Source organism: Chiloscyllium punctatum, chromosome 19 (genome assembly GCF_047496795.1).
Source record: "Chiloscyllium punctatum isolate Juve2018m chromosome 19, sChiPun1.3, whole genome shotgun sequence".
NCBI classification, from domain to species: domain Eukaryota; kingdom Metazoa; phylum Chordata; class Chondrichthyes; order Orectolobiformes; family Hemiscylliidae; genus Chiloscyllium; species Chiloscyllium punctatum.
Genome location: NC_092757.1, coordinates 58,654,078 through 58,672,742, shown reverse-complemented (window position 1 = coordinate 58,672,742; position 18,665 = coordinate 58,654,078). Strand labels below are relative to the sequence as shown.

Genomic DNA, 18,665 nt, shown 5'->3' with positions numbered 1-18,665 from the left:
ACATTACAGTTATACATCACTATATATCGAATCATAGAATCCCTACAGTGTGGAAACAGGCCGTTCAGTCCAACAAGTCCTCACTGACCCTCCGAAGAGCAACCCACCCAGACCCATTCCCCGATCCTATACTTACCCCTGATTAATGCACCACACCTGCACATCCCTGAATACTATGGGACAATTTAGCATGGCCAGTTCACCATAACTTGCACATTTTTAGACTGTGGGAGATGATAGGAAATCTATGCCAGTACTTTCATGATTTATTGATCCCAGCTCCAATTATGTGTTTTTCTTTTACAGAACAGATTAAATGCTAGAACTAGTCCCCAAATATTTGTTCTAACTGAGATTGGAGGGTCCTCAGTAATTACACTCCTCCACTGAGCATGACAGTGGTAGAGCCCATTATGAAAGCCATGTAGACTGCATTTGGTTTTGTATCAGAAACAATTAAGCCAGGTTTCTTTGGTTTACAAAGAATAACTAGTTTATTACAAAATAAAATTTATCAAAAATGCAGATTATCAAAAAGGTTAAGAACATGCAAGGACAGAAGTAACTCAACACAAAAGGAGACCATTTGGCCCATCTTGTCTATGCTGATCCAAAGACACCTAGCTGCCCTTTCTAATCCTACCTTCCTGCACACAACCTATGCTTCAGCAGCCCAAACCTAACAATGAGGTCATAATGGGTAACTGCCAAACCATGGTTGAATACCTCAGAAAACACACATGGGGTGGGTGAAGTTTTGTATTGAGAATGCTAATTTATTTCATAAATTGTAATAACTAGATGACATGGAGTTCCTGCAAGCAACCAATTAAACACTGTCAGTCTTTGGAGATGGGCATGAAGTCTTGTGATACAAGACCCCTACCCCCTCAATACTGACCTGCTATGAAGCTTTGTGACATGCCAATGTTACTATCTCCTTCAAAACAGAAGCAACTGAACAAGTTCAGCGTCTACTGCCTGCATCAAAGTTTCTTATTCATTCAACAAGCCAATCAGACTCATAGAGCAAAAACACTATTCACATGACATGTATTTTTCAACTGATTGAGACAAATATTGGTAGTTCCTCATTGAAATTACTAATTAAAAATGATTTCTGCGCCCATTATACACTGTCATAGGGTCACGATGATCAGAAAAAAGGGCTCTGTGAGGTTTAATACCTTGAAATAAAAAAAAGGAAAGCCCACTTTAGATACAGGGATGCAATTCTAAAGTGAAAGCTGGTCGTTGGAGGGGGATGCAGGATCTGCAGTGATGCATGGGGTTGCAATGTTCTGACCTGTCTCTGAGTATTTGTGTGTGTGTATAAGAGAGAGTCGGCTGTGCGGCAGGAGTTGCATTGCTGTGCAGTTTGTAACGATCCTATCTCGGGTCTCAGGATCAGCTGCCAGTTGGCCAACCTGCGTCTGTCTCACTCGGTGTCTGAGGGAGGAGAGCAGAGCAGAGCTGAGCTGAGCTGAGCTGCAGTGGCTGAATGTTCACTTGGAGCTCATTCCACACACTCGGCTTCAGGGGAGGCAGGCTATCGGCTCTGGATGTGGTTGATGCTGCTGTGCTGTACCTGGAGGGACGATCGGATGGGAGAGGAGGAGGGTGGGTTGTACCAGACACTGCAGTTATTAACACTGCAACACTTCCACCTGGTTTTAATTAAGAACTTCACTGTCCTGAGGTCGATTCAATTGCATGTTATCGTTTGAGTTGGTTGAGAGCTGCATTTTATTGTACTCCGCCAAGTTCATGCTGTTTGTATTTCTTTCTGGTTGTATGCTTTACTGGGCTGTATTGTCTGGCTGCAGGTCGCAGGCCTTGCTGGGCTGTATTCGCTTGTATTGTGCTTTGTGTGCTATCTCTGCTTGATGCTGGTCTGGGCCTAGTTGTATTGAGTTATACTGCACAGTGTGTGTGTGTGTGTCACAGGTCTGTCTGGCTGCAGCCAAGGTGGGCTCTATATTGGGTTGTGTGAAGTTACTAAAGTGTGTGTTAATATTGTGTTTTGGGTTGCAGGAGGATGTTTGCCATGCTGTGCAGGATGTGGGCGCTCTATCTACGATGGTCAGTATCTCCAGGCTCTCAATACAGACTGGCACAATGCCTGCTTTAGGTAAGCATCCAGGTTCCCTGAGTGTGATTGTGTAGACTCTGTCTGTATCCTTGGACACATCAATAACCTTGAACTTTTTTTTATATTCTGTGAATGTTCGTATTACAAACCAGGGACTGGAAAGGAGGCTTACCAACACTACCTCAAGGGCAGTTAGGGATGGGTAGCGAATACAGGCCTAGCCAGTGCAGTCCCCATTCTGCAAAACACAAACATTTTAAAAGGTTTTTTTTAAAAGATGCAACTCCTGTTTATTTTGTAAGTTACATTCATTAGAGTGCACAGTGGCTGCATTGTCAATGGCTTTTCTGAACACTAATGGTAATTCTGTTGCATTTCCCATATGTGGAAAAAAAGGGTTGGAAAAAATATCAAAATAACTTTTGCTTTCCTCTCTCTTTTAGATGTTAGAAAATTAATGTTTGAGCATCATGATACTGGGCTGGAAGCAGTTTGAATTAAATGTTACAAATGTAATTGCAATGTTATGTCCAGACAGTTGTACAATAATTATTCTAACAATATTTTAAACAATGCACAGCAAATGTGTGTACCCTCATGTATAATTACATGAAATAACATATGTCTACTGTTGCTAATCTTCCCCATGCCACTGGTTTGAAGTAACAAAAGTAAGGAAAATAATAAGAACATTCAATAGTTCCGACAGCATCTGTGAAAAGATAATTTTAAGGTTTTTGACTTTTTTTTCTGTTAGGAATGGAATAGAAACAGCAGAAATTGCTAGAGGAAACTCAGCAGGTCTGGCAGCATCTGTGGAGAGAAAGCAAACATTCAGGTTCAGTGACCTTTCATCCGAACTAGTAGAAGTGAGGAAAAGATGGTCTATAATGATGGTGGGGCTGGTATAAAGGTGGAGATTCTGCTCAGAGGAAGACTAAGGAAGTTAGGCAAACAAAAGAATGAATAATGTGGACCAAAAGATGAAAAAGGGGTGGGCTGTGCTGAAAGCAACTGAAAGTGAGGATTGCAGATGCTGGAGATTAGAGTCGAGAGTGTGGTGCTGGAAAAACACAGCAGGTCAGGTAGCATCTGAGGAGCAGGAGAGTCAATATTTCAGGCAAAAACCTTTCATCAGGAATGAGCAGCCCATGTCAAAACAAGGACTGGGATGTGTGGATGGGCAAAGGATAAGGAAGAGGGTGCTGAGGCCTTCAACTTATTTCCCTTTAGGAATGGAGCAGGTTTTTAAATTGGATGGTCTGTACCTGAACCAGACTGGAAATAATGTCCTTGGGGGAAGTGTATGCTACTGCTGTTGGGGAGGTTTTAAACTAATGTGGCAGGAGGCTGGGAACCAGAAGAGAGGATAAGTAGACAATGACGTGGAAACTAGAGACTGTAAGGATTGTGAAGTTAGCATTACCAAGGGGAAGAATAGACCGAGAGCAGATGAGTGCAAAAGAACTGGCGGCCTGAAATGCATATACTTTAATGCCAGGAGTATAGTGGGTAAGGCAGATGAATTTAGGGCTTGGATTGGTGCCTGGGAGTGTGATGTTATTACGATCACAGAGACTTGGTTAAAGGAAAAGTATGATTGGCAACTGAATGTTCCAGGATGTAGACGCTTCAGACAGGACAGGGAGGGAAGTAAAGGGGGGTGGGGTGGGGGGGGGGGGGTGGAGAAGTTGCTTTGCTGGTCAGGGATGATATCACAGGTGTGCCACAGGAGGGCATTATGGGTAGAGTTGAAAAATAAGATGGGTGCAGTTACATTGTTGGGACTGTATTACAGGTCTCCCACTAGTGAGCATGAGGTAGAAGAACACATAAGTAAACCGATTTATGGAAAGACTTGGAGGCAACAGGGTGGTGGTGATGGGAGATTTTAATTTTCCCAACATTGACTGGGACACACTTAGTGGCAGAGGTCTGGATGGAGCAGAATTTGTAAGGAGCATCCAGGAAAATTTTCTCGAGCAGTATGTCAAAAGACCGACGAGGGAAAGGGCCATATTGGACCTGGTGTTGGGGGAATGACCCAGGCCAGTTGTTAGAAGTTGCAGTGGGGGATTTCTTTAGGAATAGTGACCACAATTCAGTAAGTTTTAGAATACTCGTAGATAAAGATGAGTGGCCCTAGGGGAAGAGTACTAAACCTGGGCTAAAGTCAATTATATCAAAATTTAGCAAGATCTAGCAAGTGTGGATTGGGAGCAGCTATTTGAAGGGAGGTCCATATTTGGTATGTGGGAGGCTTTCAAAGATAGTGCAGAAAAGGCATGTCCCTTTTGAAAACAAGGGATAGGAAAGACAGATTCGTGAACTGTGGATGACAGGAGAAATTGTGCGACTAGCCAAGAGGAAAAGGGAAGCGTACATAAGGTCCAGACAGCTAAGAATAGAATAGGTGTTGGATGAATATACGAGAGTAGAAACAATCTTAAACATGGAATCAAGCTGGCTAAAAGGGCTCATGAAGTATCATTAGTGAGCAGAATTCAGGAGAATCCCAAAGCCTTTTATTCTTCTACAAGAAGCAAGAGGGTATCTAGAGAGAGGGTTGGTCCACTAAAGGATAAGGAAGGAAGGTTGTGTGTCGAACCTGGGAAAAAGGGTGAGATTTTTAATGATTACTTTGTATCAGTGGGGCATGATGAATGTCGAAATGAGAGATAGAAATTTGTTTACTCTGGATCATATTGACATAAGGAGGGAGGATGTGTTTGGTAGGCTAAAGGATATTAAGGTGGACAAATCCCCAGGCCGGATGGGATCTATCCCAGGTTGCTGAGGGAGGTGAGAGAGGAAATAGCTGGTGCCCTGTTGTATCCTTAAACACAAGTGAGATGCTGGAGGACTGGAAGGTTGTTTGTGTTGTCCCCCTGTACAAGAAAGGTATTGGGGATACTCCTGGTAACTACAGACTAGTGAGCCTGACGTCAGTGCTGGGAAAATTGCTGGAGAAGGTACTGAGGGATAAAATCTATTTATATTTGGAAAAGAACGGGCTTATCCGTGATAAGCAACATGGTTTTGTGCGGGGAAAATCGTGCCTTAGCAACTTAGAGTTCTTTTGAGGAAGTGACCAAGTTGATAGGTGAAGGAAGGGCTGTAGATGTCATATATATGGACTTTAGTAAGATGTTTGATAAGGTTCCCCATGGTAAACTAATGGAGAAAGTGAAGTCACATGGTGTGCAAGGTGTTCTAGCTAGGTGGATAAGTAGTAGTTGAAGGGAGTTTCTGGAAATGGAGAAAGATGACCAATGGTGTTCCACAGGGATCAGTGATAGGGCCACTCTTGTGATATACATAAATGATCTGGAAGAGGGCATTGTTGGTCTGATCAGTAAGTTTGCAGATGACACAAAGATTGGTGGCGTAGCAGAAAACATAGGGGACTATCAAAGAATACAGGAGAATATAGACTGGAGAGTTGGGTGGAAGTGGCAGGTGGAGTTCAATCCAGGCAAATGAAGTGATACATTTTAGGAAGTTTAATTCTTCTAGAGTGATCTATACTGTAAAAGGAAGAGTCTTGGGAAAAGTTGATGAGCAGAGAGATCTTGAAGTGCAGGTCCACTGTACCCTGAAGGTGGATAGAGTGGTCAAGAAGGCATACGGTATGTTTGCCTTCATCGGACAGGGTATTGAGTATAAGAACTAGTAGGTCATGTTAAAATTGTACAAGACATTGTTTCGGCTGCGTTTAGAATATTGTGTACAGTTCTGGTCGCCACATTACCAAAAGGATGTGGATGCTTTGGAGAAGGTGCAGAGAAGCTTTGAGGATGTTGCCTGGTATGGAAGGTGCTAGCTCTGAAGAGAGGTTGAGTAGGTTAGGTTTGTTTTAATTCGAAAAAAGGACATTGAGGGGGTCCTGATTTGAGGTCTACAAAATCATTTAGGGTATAGACTGGGTAGGTAGAGCTAAGCTTTATCCCAGGGTAAGGGATTCAATAACGAGAGGTCACGCGTTGAAGGTTGAAGGTGAGAGGTGAAAAGTTTAAATGGGATATACACAAAGTACATTACACAGCGAGTGGTAGGTGTCTGGAACGCGTTGCCAGCAGAGCTAGTTGACTCTTTTCAGGTGTATCTGGACAGATGCATGAGTAGGTGGGGAACAGAGGGGTCCAGATCCTTAATAATTGGGCGATAGGTTTAGGGAGTGGATTTGGATTTGGATTGGCTCAGGCTTGGAGGGCCAAAGAGCCTGTTCCTGCGCTGTAAATTTTCTTTGTTCTCTTTCTTTTGAGCAATTGGAAGGACTGGGCAGTGTTGGGGTGGGGGGTGGAGCTGTGAAGGTGGATCACAAAAAAACTAAAGAGAAGGCCTGTGATAGGGTGGAGAGCAAATGAAAATGTAATATCTAAACATTTGGTTTTTATAAAAGCCGAAGAAAGTGGTGTCGGAACATGTCAAGAAATAAAGGATGTCCAATGAGGTATAAATAGCTGGATAGCAATTGTCCAAATGAAAAGTTTAAAAAAAAATAAGCAAACAAAAGCTGAACCAATGAAAAATAAACATGAAGTGGAGGGAGGGTTGATGCTTGAAAATTGTTGAGCCCAGATGGCTGAGTGGAGAAAGGCTCCGTTTCTCAAGGTTGCGTTGGGCTTGATTGGAAAGCTGTCACAGGCAAAGATGCAAAGAATAGTGAAGGACGATCAGAGTGGGACTCTAAAGAAAACTCAGGATCAGTAACTGTTGTACACACCAGGCAAAGGAGTCCATGTTGACAGGTAGGACTGTAAGAAGTACAGAGGGGCCTCTGTATGTGTTCTCATTGATCCTTGAAACCAGCAGGGGAGGTGCATAAGGTGGTTAAGGAGGCAAAACCAGAAATTATTGCAAAGCAGGTCCAGCAGTATCTATAGAGAAAAAGCAGCGGTAATGTTTCACATCCAGTGACCCGTCTTCAGATTTGGAGTTTTACTAGGTTTTACCTTATTTTAGTGATGAAGAAGGCATATGGGATACTTGTCTTTATTAGTCAAGGCAATTGATACAAGAGCAAGAAGATTACGATGAAGTTGTGTATAATGTTAAGCCACAGCTGGAGTATTTCTGCTCCCCACACTCTAGACAGGATGTGATTGTATTGGAGGGGATACAGAGGAGGTTCACCAGGACGTTGTCTGGGCTGGAGTGAGTCTGCTATGAAGGGAGACACTTAAAGGCTGTGGTTATTTTCCTTTCGAACAATGAAGGCTGAGGGCAGATCTGATTTTAGGCCTACAGAGTTCTGAGGGCATAGGCAGGAGGCACTCTTTTTTCCCCCCCCCCCGCCTTGACCTTGCTGGGGCTGTTTGGTTTTCTTGGGGAGCAGTACAGTCTGGATGTTAGGTAGCAGTCCATCCTGTGATCTAGTGAGTCCTTGCAGAACTCCCCAAAGGGCGGTAAGCTGGCACAGTGGTTAGCACTGCTGTCTCTCAGCGCCAGAGCCCTGGGTTCAACTCCTGCCTCAGGCAACTGTGTGTGTGTGTGGAGTTTGCACATTCTCCCCGTGTCTGCGTGGGTTTCCTCTGGGTGCTCCGGTTTCCTTCCACAGTCCAAAGATGTGCAGGTTCAGTGAATTGGCCTTGCTAAATTGCCCGTAGTGTTAGGGGAATGGGTCTGGGTGGGTTGCTGTTTGGAGGGTCGGTGTGGACTTGTTGGGCCAAAGGGCCTGTTTCCATACTGTAAGTAATTAATCTAAATCATTGCGGATGGTGAGTTGGAGGGGATGAGATGATGTGGGTCATTTTGTCATGGGACGCGTCACTGGCTGCTTCCACGATTTTGCCAGTGGGCAGGAAATCAGGGGCTCTGGCTTTGGTACATTCTGTAGTGACAGTCGCACAGTAGCTGGAACATGAAGCTACAGACTAGCTCTGGAGGAATGGGTCCTGGCTTTGACTTGAATAAGTACCAACCGTCAAGACCCTCCCTGTCATGAGGACTGGTATGGGCTCTCCTCTGTCCTGCGTATTATCTTGTTCTGGGTAAAAACAATGACTGCAGATGCTGGAAACCAGATTCTGGATTAGTGGTGCTGGAAGAGCACAGCAGTTCAGGCAGCTTTTGTCTGTTTTTGTTCAGTAATTTGTTAGAGCAATTTAACATACATAGTCATAGAAATGTACAGCATGAAAACAGACTTTATGGTCAACTTGTCCATGCTGACCAGATATGTTAACCTAATCTAGCCCCATTTGCCAGCACTTGGCCCATATCCCCCTCAACCCTTCCTATTCATATACTCATCCAGATGCCTTTTTTTAAATGTTGTAATTGTACCAGCCTCCACTCCCTCTGGCAGCCCATTCCATACACACACCACCCTTTTGTATGGAAAAGGTTGTCCCTTGGGTCTTTTTTTTAATATATCTTTCCCCTCTCTCTCCTTAAACCTATGCCTTTTAATATTGGACTCTAGTCTATAGTTCCCTGGCTTGTCCTTACCACTTTTCTTAAACAGTGGCACAACGTTAGCCAACCTCCAGTATTCCAGCACCTCCCCGGTGGCTATCGATGATACAAATATCTCAGCAAGAGGCCCAGCAATCACTTCCCCAGCTTCCCACAGAGTTCTAGGGTACACCTGATTAGGTCATGGGGATTTAACCATCTTTAATTCAATTCAAAACAATACAAAGAAAGAACGACCAAAAAAAGTTTTAAAACCCAAACCACCCACATGGACAAATGTATCAATATCTTAAGAAAAAAAAACAACTAATTAACTAAATACATAATAACTAACAACAAACTAAATAATAAAAAAATGCTCCGCCAAACAGAACACTAACTCTCGAATGTTGAGAGCATTAATTTTCACCTATTCATTGTTTGCAGTTCCCCCTCTCTGGATATTGGACTCATAAAACACAATCGTTACAGCTGTGTAAAAGCCCTAGTTAGTGTGGCAGACAAATCTCTGTCCAGGTATTCCAAAAAGGGCCGCCATGTCTTATAGGAATTCTCAGTTTTGTGAGAAAGTCCAGGGGTATGTGCTCCATAACACTTTTTCGCCAACCCTAGAGGCCCAGGGGATTTTCGGGTACTCAATCTAAAAAGATATTCTTTCTTGCTGAGAGAGTGCGGATGTTAAGGGGTTTTTTTCTTATGCGCATAGAGTCCTAGAGATGTACAGCATGGAAACAGACCCTTCAGTCCAACTCGTCCATGCTGACCAGGTATCCCAATCCAATCTAGTCCCACCTGCCACCATCTGGCCCATATCCCTGCAAACCCTTCCTATTCATATACACATCCAGATGCCTCTTAAATGTTGCAATTGTACCAGCCTCCACCACTTTCTATGGCAGCTCATTCCATATACGTACCACCCTCTGTGTGAAAAAGTTGCCCCTCAGGTCTCTTTTATATCTTTCCCCTCTCATCCTAAACCTATGACCTAGTTCTGGACTCCCCCACCCCAGGGAAATGACTTGTCCATTTATCCTATCCATGCCCCTCATGCTTTTATAAACCTCTATACGATCACCCCTCAGCCTCCGACACTCCAGGGAAAACAGCCCCAGCCTGTACAGCCTCTCCCTATAGCTCAAATCCTCCAACCCTGGCAACATCCTTGTAAATCTTTTCTGAACCCTTTCAAGTTTCCTTACTTTAGGAAGGAAACCAGAATCTCACGCGATATTCCAACATTGGCTTAATCAGTGTCCTGTACAGCTGCAACACAACTTCCCAACTCCTGTACTCAATACTCTGACCAATAAAGGAAAGCGTTCCAAATGCCGCCTTCACTATCCTATAACCTTGTCGAACGCCTTACTGAGGTCCATATTGATCATGACCACTGCGCTGTACTCATCAATCCTCTTTGTTAATTCTTCAAAAAAACTCAATCAAGTTTGAGAGACATGATTTCCTACGCACTATCCCAAATCAGTCCTTGCCTTTTCAAATACATGTACATCCTGTCCCTCAGGATTCCCTCCAACAACTTGCCCACCATCGACGTCAGGCTCACTGGTCTATAGTTCCCTGTTTTGTCCTTACCACCTTTTTCTTAAATACTGGTAACACGTTAGCCAACTTCCAGTCTTCTCCAACCTTCAGTCCACTCACCTGTGACTATCAATGATATAAATATCTTAGCAAGGGGCCCAGAAATCACTTCCCTAGCTTCCCACAGAGTTCTAGGTTACACCTGATCGGGTCCTAGGGATTTATCCAGCACTTCCTCCTCTGTAATATGGACATTTTTCAAGGTACCACTGTCTATTTCCCTACATTCTATATCTTCCGTCTTTTCCACAATAAATACTGATGCACAATACTCTTCTGCCATCTCATGTGGCTCCACTCGAAGGCCACCTTGCTAATCTTTGAGGGGCCCTATTCTCTCCCTTGTTACCCTTTTGTCCTTAATGTATTTGTAAAAACCCTTTGGATTCTCCTTAATCCTATTTGCCAAAGCTATCTCATGTCCCCTTTTTGCCCTCCTGATTTCCCTCTTCAGTATACTCCTACTTCCTTTATACTCTTCTAAGGATTCACTTGATCTATCCTGTCTATACCTGACATATGCTTCCTTCGTTTTCTTAATCAAACCCTCAATTTCTTTAGTCATCCAGTATTCCCAACGTATACCAGTGTTTCCTTTCGCCCTAACAGGAATATACTTTCTCTAGACACTCTATCTCATTTCTGAAGGTTTCCCATTTTACAGCCATCCCTTTACCTGCGAACATCTCCCCCCCCCCCCCCACCCCCCACCCAGGTCAGCTTTTGAAAGTTCTTGCCTCATGCCATCAAATTAGCCTTCCTCCAACTTAGAACTTCAACTTTTAGATCTGGTCTATCCTTTTCCATCACTCTCTTTTAAAACTAATAGAATTACGGTGCTGGAGCAAAAGTGCTTTCCCACTGACATTTCAATCACCTGCCCTGCCTTATTTCCCAAGAGTAGGTCAAATTTTGCACTTTCTTTTTCGGTACATCCACATACTGAATCAAAACATTTTCTTGTACACACTGAACAAATCCTCCAACTAAACCCTTAACACTATGGCAGTCCCAGTCAATGTTTAGAAAGTTAAAATCCCCTACCATAACCACCTATTATTTTTACAGATAATTGAGATCTCCTTACAAATTTGTTTCTCAATTTCCTTCTGACTATTAGGGTATATATAATACAATCCCAATAAGGTGATCATCCCTTTCTTATTTCTCAGTTCCACCCAAATAACTTCCCTGGATGTATTTCCGGGAATATCCTCCCTCAGCACAGCTGCAATGCTATCCCTTATCAAAAATGCCATTCCCCCTCCTCTCTTGCCTCCCTTTCTGTCCTTCCTGTAGAATTTGTATCCTAGAACCTTAAGCTGCCAGTCCTGTCCATCCCTGAGCCACGTTTCTGTAATTGCTATGACATCCCAGTCCCATGTTCCTAACCATGCCCTGAGTTCACCTGCCTTCCCGGTTAGGCCTCTTGCATTGAAATAAATACGGTTTAATTTATCAGTCTTATCTTTTACTCTGCTTTGTCCCTGCCTGCCCTTACTGTGTTTGACTTCTTTTCTCAACTGTACCAATCTCCGATTGATCTCTTTCCTCACTATCTCCCTGGGTTCCCGCCCCCAGCCCCACTCCTTACTAGTTTAAATCCTCCTGAGCAGCTCTAGCAAATCTCCCTGCCAGTATATTAGTCCCCTTCCAATTTAGGTGCAATCTGTCCTTCTTGTACAGGTCACTTCTATCCCAGAAGAGATTCCAATGATCCAATAATGTGAATCCATCTCCCATACACCAGCTCCTCAGCCATGCATTCATCTGCTTTATCCTCCTATTCCTGCCCTCACTAGCTCGTAGCACTGGGAGTAATCCAGATATAACTACGCTTGGGGACCTCCTTTTTAAATTCCTGCCTAACTCTGTAATCTCCCTTCAGAATCTCAACCTTTTCCCTTCCTATGTCATTGGTTCCAATGTGGACAATGACCTCCTGCTGGCCCCTCTTTCCCCCTTGAGAACATTCTGCTCCCTCTCTGAGACATCCTTGATCCTGACACCAGGAAGGTAACACACCATTCTGAGTTTTTGCTGCTAGCCAATCTGTGCCTTGGACTAGGTTGTCCTCTAACACAATTGATCTCTTGGAACCCAACATACCCCTCATTGTATTAACGCCAGCCTTGATGCCAGAAACTTGACTGTCCGTGCTACATTTCCCTGAGAATCCATCACCCCCCCCACCCCCTACATTTTTCAAAACAGCATATTTGTTTGAAATGGGGATAGCCACAGAAGACTCCTGTACTACCTACCTGTCTTACCTTTTACTGGAATTAACCTATGTATGTGACTGTATCTGCAACTTTTCTCCCTTCCTATAACTGCCATCCATCACACACCCTTGGTCTTGTAAATTCCTCTGACTGTATCTCCAGCTGATCCATTCGATCTGATAGGATTTGCAACCAACGGTATTTATTGCAGATATAATCCTTAGTAAACTCTCCCTAAGCTCCCACGCTCGACAAGAAGAGCATTTCACTCTCCTAAGGGCCATTTTTGCTGCTTTCAATCTACAGACCCAAAAAATAGCATTGTCTTATTCCTCTACAAAACACTGCTCCAGGTTAAATTAATACTTATGGCTTATATTTTTAAGTTTAATCAAGAGATTTATCTCAATAAAACCTAATTAAGAAAGAGCCCAATCTACTCACTACTGCAGACTTATTGTCAGCCCACGCTTAAAATATTCGCTTACCTGTTTCTGTGCTGTGACCTCTCCCAAACAGGTTCCTCCATGATCAGTTGTGAATTTCACAGTTTTAGTTTTCCCAGATGCACTCTGATATCCAGCAATTCATGAATTCAAACAGCAAAGGCAGTAGCTGTGCAGGTTGACTGCTTGCTTTCGCTCTGTCACCCATGTGCTGCCTTTGTCTATTTCTTTCCCTTGTAAAAGTGCTGTTGTTTTGACTATTTTTTTTACTCCAAAGTTCCAAACAATACTACAGCATATAAAACAGTAATTGCTGCTCCTGGAATTTGAGGAAATCCCCTCCAACACCTAAAGTACCTCAAAAGGATCAACCTGTTACAGCTAGAAATTTTTCCCATCCTTCATCTTGGACTACCCAGAATGGAAGACACTGGGCAGGCCAAGAAGAGGCGAGATCTGGTCCGTCTCCACCCTTTCACCCCAAATCCCCTCCATTGCACCTGCCAGAGCACTCCAGTGTGTTTTGAAGGCTATCACAGGGCCAGAGACAATGGATAAGTGTACCCGTACCAACTTTACACTTGGGACATCTTGAAGATACTCCCGGTTTAAATTTTGACAAATGATGCAGAGTAAAGTGGACCCTGTGGAGAATTTTCAACTGTAAAGCATGGGTCCTATTGCAAATTGATATCTATCTTACATTTTCCCAAATATCTTCCCATGCCTCTGAGGAGACCTCAATGCCTAGAGCTCTCTCCCACTCTCTGCAGAGTCAATCGAACTCGTCTGAGGGACCACCCTCCCAAGTGCTGACAGACAGTGTACTCTTATCACTGAGCATCCGCCTCTCTCTCTGTCGGATTTTTAGGGATCAGTCAAAACTCTAGGTTTTTTTTAATAAAATCCCTAACTTGAAGAAAACAAAAGAGGTCCCTGTTAGATTGTTCGTATTTCTGTGTTAACTGATCAAAGGACATCATTATATCTCCCTCAATAAATCCCTCATGCAAGACCTATCCCTAGCTGCCCAATGTCTGAATCCTGAATCCATCATCCCCAGTTGAAAACCCAGCATATTCACCATAGGTGTGTGTTTTTTTTTTAGAAATAAAAAGTTGTTTTGCTAATATTGCCTTCCCTCTGCTGAATTGCCCTCCATCCTCTTAACAGTATTGATAACTATTGGTTCTGGCAATATTCCTTAACTGTCCTCATTTTGTCCAAAAATCAGCAAGCTAGAAAGGGGGCGCCTTGCCTGGGAGGTTTTGATATCTAACCATATTGAAAGAGGGTCCCCACAAGTCCAATCACTCACTCAAGATAAAAGTGAGCTTAGTTTTTAATGTCTGGGATTTCCGTCCCTCACCTCACCACACTGCCGCCCCCCCCCCCCCCACCCGAAAAGTATCTGGGCAATTAGATAAACTGCAGTCTAATAAGGGGCCGCTCACTATGCCAAATAAGAGCTGTCCCAGCCATTAGATTTCCTGAACATTTGCTTATTGAAAATCAAGGGAAGCATCTGTACAAGAGTACAACAAACGGAGGAGAATATTCAACTTAAGTGCTATCCGATCCAACCATGAGACTGGAAGCACCTCCCATCTTCAGAGGTCTTGTTTGATTTTGTAGAATAATTGAACAAAATTAGCTTTAACAATCGATCAAGAACTAGAATAATGAATATGCCACTTAAATGGGAATCGAAATTTGTCCTCAAGACCTAGCACCTTCATAAGACCACCCATAGGCATAGTTTCTGTTTTTGCAAGATTAATCTTGTACCCCTGAAAAGGTGCCAAACGTGCTGATGCATTGTATCAGGCAAGGCACTGAAATTGCTGGGTTTGACAAAGAAATGAGGGGATCGTCCGCGTACAATGAAATCTTTAAGTTTGACCTTCCTTCTTCTGGAGCCGATCTGTTAGCATCCCTCCAAATGGCCTCTGCCAATAGTTCAATCACCAACATGAAAAGCAGTGGCGAAAGGGGACAGACCTGCCGGCTGCCCCTAAAAATACTAAAATTGCTTGATTGTACCCCATTGGTAATGACCGCAGTGAGAGGGTCACTGTAGAGAACCTTTACCCACCTTATTAAAAACTTCACCCAAGCCAAACAACTCCAGAGTATAAAAAGGGTACGGCCACTCAACTCGGTCAAATGCTTTCTCTGCACCTAGAGAAATCACCAATCCCTGTATTGACTGTTGTTGACGTGCTTGAATTACATTAAGCAGCCTCCTAACATTATTGGAGGATCTGCGGCCCTTTATGAAACCCATCTGGTCCATTTTAACAAAAGACGGTAACACAGTCTCCAACCTTAACGCAAGTCGTGGAGAGGATCTTAAAGTCCACATTTAGAATGAAATGAGCCTGGAAGAAGCATAGTCCTCTGGGACCTTGCCTTTTTTAAGATTAAGTGAAATATTGGCTTCTCATAGATGGTGGAAGGCAAACATGGTTGTATGCATCATTGAACATGTTGAGCATCGGGCCTGACACTCTATTTATAAATTCCTTATAGAATTTGCTGAGATGTCCATCAGGCCTGGATGCCTTTCCACTCTGAAGCTGCTTCACAGCCTCTTGCTCCGATAAGGGGCATTGAGAAAAGACTCTTGTTCAGGGATCACACCTGGGAGCTCCAGATCCTTCTTGGCCCACCCTCGTCACAACTCTCAGATTGGTATAATTCAGAGTAAAATCTCTGGAATGCCACATTAATCTTTTGGAATCACATATTAGGTTCCTAAATCGTTCCCAAATAGCTGTAATGGCTTTAGGGGCACTCCTTTACCTGGTGAAATATGCTAGGTACTTGCCTGGCCTGTCACCATGCTCATATAATCTTCTTTGCTGTCTGCGTGAGCACTGAATTCAACGCAGACCGGAGCGCTGTAATCCCCTGATGTTTGGCCAATGACGGCCTGTCAAAGTGAGCCTTCTCGACTACCTTCAACCATGTTTCAGGGAGACGTTGCTGCTCGCCCTTCTGCTTCCTACTGGCAGAGTAGGAGATAACTAACTCCCGGCATAGGCTTCGGCAGTTTCCCAAAGGACAGATGGGCTCCTAACCGAGACTGAGTTAATGTCTAGGAACACTCAATTCTCTAGGGGATTACTCCACGAACTTATTATCCTGGAGGAGAGAGGGATCCATTCGCCAGCACCTCAGGCCCCCAATAACATCCTTAATCTTAACCAACAGGTATAGTGGAGCATGATTGGAGATGGTAATGTTACCAGTCGTGCAGATGCCACCAAGTCCAGGCTTGCCATAGGGATCCGAAAAAATATCAATCCTGGTGTGCCGTTGCCTCTGCCACTCCCTTGTCAGGTACACCCACCTCCCCACCCAACCAGCCCACACCCTACTCCTGGCACCTTTCCCTGCCACCACAGGAAGTGCAAAATCAGCGCCCACACCACTCCCCTCACTCTGTCCAAGGCCCCAACGGATCTTTCCATATCCATCAGAAATTCACCTGCACCTCTGCCAATGTCATCTACTGCATCCATTGCACCTAGTGTGGTCTCCACTACATCGGGGAGACAGGACACCTCCTTGCGGGACACCCACACCCACCCCCACTGCCCCATGGCTGAACACTTTAACTCCCCCCTCCCACTCCGTCAAGGACATGCAGGTCCTGGGCCGCCTCCACCACCAAACTGTTCTCGCCCAAAGCCTGGAGGAGGAATGCCTCCTATTCCACCTTGGGATCCTGCAACCACACAGGATAAACATGGATTTCAACAGCTTCCTCATTTCCCTTCTTCCTCACATTATCCCAGTCCCAAGCCTCCAACTTGGCAGCACCCTCCGGACCTGTCCATCACTTCCTCCCTCTGGTCTATCACCTTCTCCCTCACCTTTTTTATCTACCTACTGCTTACCAACTACCTCTCTCTTTTTCCCACCCCGCCCCCATTTATCTCTCAGCCCCGACCCACAAGCCTCATTCCTGATGAAGGGCTTATGCCCAAAACCACGATTCTCCTACTTCCTGACCTGCTGTGCTTTTCCAGCACAGCGTTTGCAGTCCTCGCCTGGTGTGACATCTGCCTGGATGGGTAAAAAATGTAAAATCCCTGCCTGTAGGATGAAGACCCCTCCATACGTCCACCGACCCTAACTCCACTAATTGTTTAGTTTGTGCAAATGGTATTGGGGGACCTTTTGGGCAACCTGTCTACTGTGGGATCCCCGAGACAGTTAAAATCTACCCCTGGAATGATATGCTGGGACTTGAAACTGTGTTCTCTAAATTGATCATCTATCAAAAATTTGAGGGGATGGGCAATAGATATTTATAACACCATATTCTTCCCTGTTTATCAGGGCTTTGAGGATTACAAACCTCCCGTGTGTGTCTTTAACGCACTCTAGTAACTTAAATGGGAGATTCCTCCTAACCAATATAGCCACATCCCTACCTCTGGTATTAAAAGATGAAAATTAAACTTGATCAAAGCCATTCTGCTGTAGTTTCAAATGCTCGCTATCATCCAACTGTGTCTCCTGTAAGAAAGTAGGCATCTCGCCACCAAAAACACTTTTCCCCCCTCCTAGCGAGAGCTGCAATGCAAACACAAACAGAAAAGAAAGAAAATACACCATGGAATGATAATGTGGACAACGTAATTTTGACAAAAAAACTTAAGTACCCCACCCATCCTTCAGTATAACATAATTTAAAAATTGAAAGTACACATCCCAACCGCCCCCGAATGTGGTTTAGACCAGATCATTACTGATTTTAAAAAAAGGAAAAGAAAGCCCTGACTGGGCTTCCTCTTTTTTTTTAAGAGGGAAAAACCGAGACATACCCAAACAACAACACTATTTGTACATACTAAATTGTTCACATTGAGTTAATTTGTCCACCAACTCTCTTGCCTTCTCTGATGTGTCAGAGACATACAGATGCATCTAAGTTGACCAAAGCACAGCTGGATACCTCCGAATACTGGATTTCGAGCTCCCTCCGTCTTCTCTTGATGTCGACATAGGATTTTCTTCTCTGGATCACTGCTGCTGAGAAGTCCTAGAAGAAAATGATCTGAGAGCCCTCGTAAACTAGGGCCTTTGGATCATTCCCCTGGATTCTGGAAACATCCACGAGTCTCTCCTTTCACTCTGTAGTGATGAAACCGTCCCAAGAGGGGATGAGGACATTGACCCAGACCTGACCTCCGAGCTGTGACCTGGTGAGCCCTCTTGATCTTCAAGCCTCACATTCCAGCCTCCAAGTTAAGGAATTTCAGCAACCACTTCTCCAATCGATTCTACCAGCTGCTCCCCTTCCTTACCCTCCAGCAGACCGACAGTCCAAATGTTTTTTTTTCTCCTGTCACTATTCTCGAGGTCATCAACCTGGTCAAGCAAATTACAGATCTGCGTCTGCAGGGCTTGGACCCTATCCTTGGAGGAACTGGTATCGGCTTCCACCGCTGCAACTCTGTGTTCTACCTCATCCGTCCTTTTTCCAGGTATCCTGGCTGCTGTTTGTGCTTTTGCAGCATGCTCGAGATTGGGGCCAGCTTCTCTATCTGCTTGCCCAACGTCAGGTGAGATTTTGCGAGCTCCTTCACCTCGGACTCTATTTCTCACCAGGTCCAGGAGCCTGTAGGCTGGGCTGCGGTCCCGGCCTCTGCCTTACCTTCTCCCTTCCTTCTTTGGCATCCCTGGACAGTGAAAACAGAGGTAAGTTGCTCTCTGACCGATTCCTGGGATGTCACGACTTTTCCAGAGTCCCAGGATATCGTGGTGGTCGGGGTAGGATGCGTTAAGACTTAGTCCTGCTTGCAACGTGGTGTGGAGCTCTGCAACCTAATCTTCCTAGATTGCCATCATCTTGGATCCCTT

General features: G+C 44.4%; 1 protein-coding gene across 2 annotated transcripts in view; it reads left to right on the top strand.

Annotated features, from left to right (window-relative positions):
* The first annotated feature begins 1,389 nt into the window (after window positions 1-1,389).
* The window catches only part of limk1a (LIM domain kinase 1a), a 69,403-nt gene continuing 52,127 nt past the window's right edge, over window positions 1,390-18,665 (top strand). The window contains exons 1-2 of one of the 2 annotated variants that reach the window (XM_072589473.1): window positions 1,390-1,620; window positions 2,035-2,131. In XM_072589473.1, the coding sequence (XP_072445574.1) occupies window positions 1,563-1,620; window positions 2,035-2,131 (155 nt within the window). In that variant the 5' untranslated portion in view covers window positions 1,390-1,562. The remainder of the gene's footprint in view (window positions 1,621-2,034; window positions 2,132-18,665) is intronic. The other variant, XM_072589472.1, reaches the window with a different exon arrangement.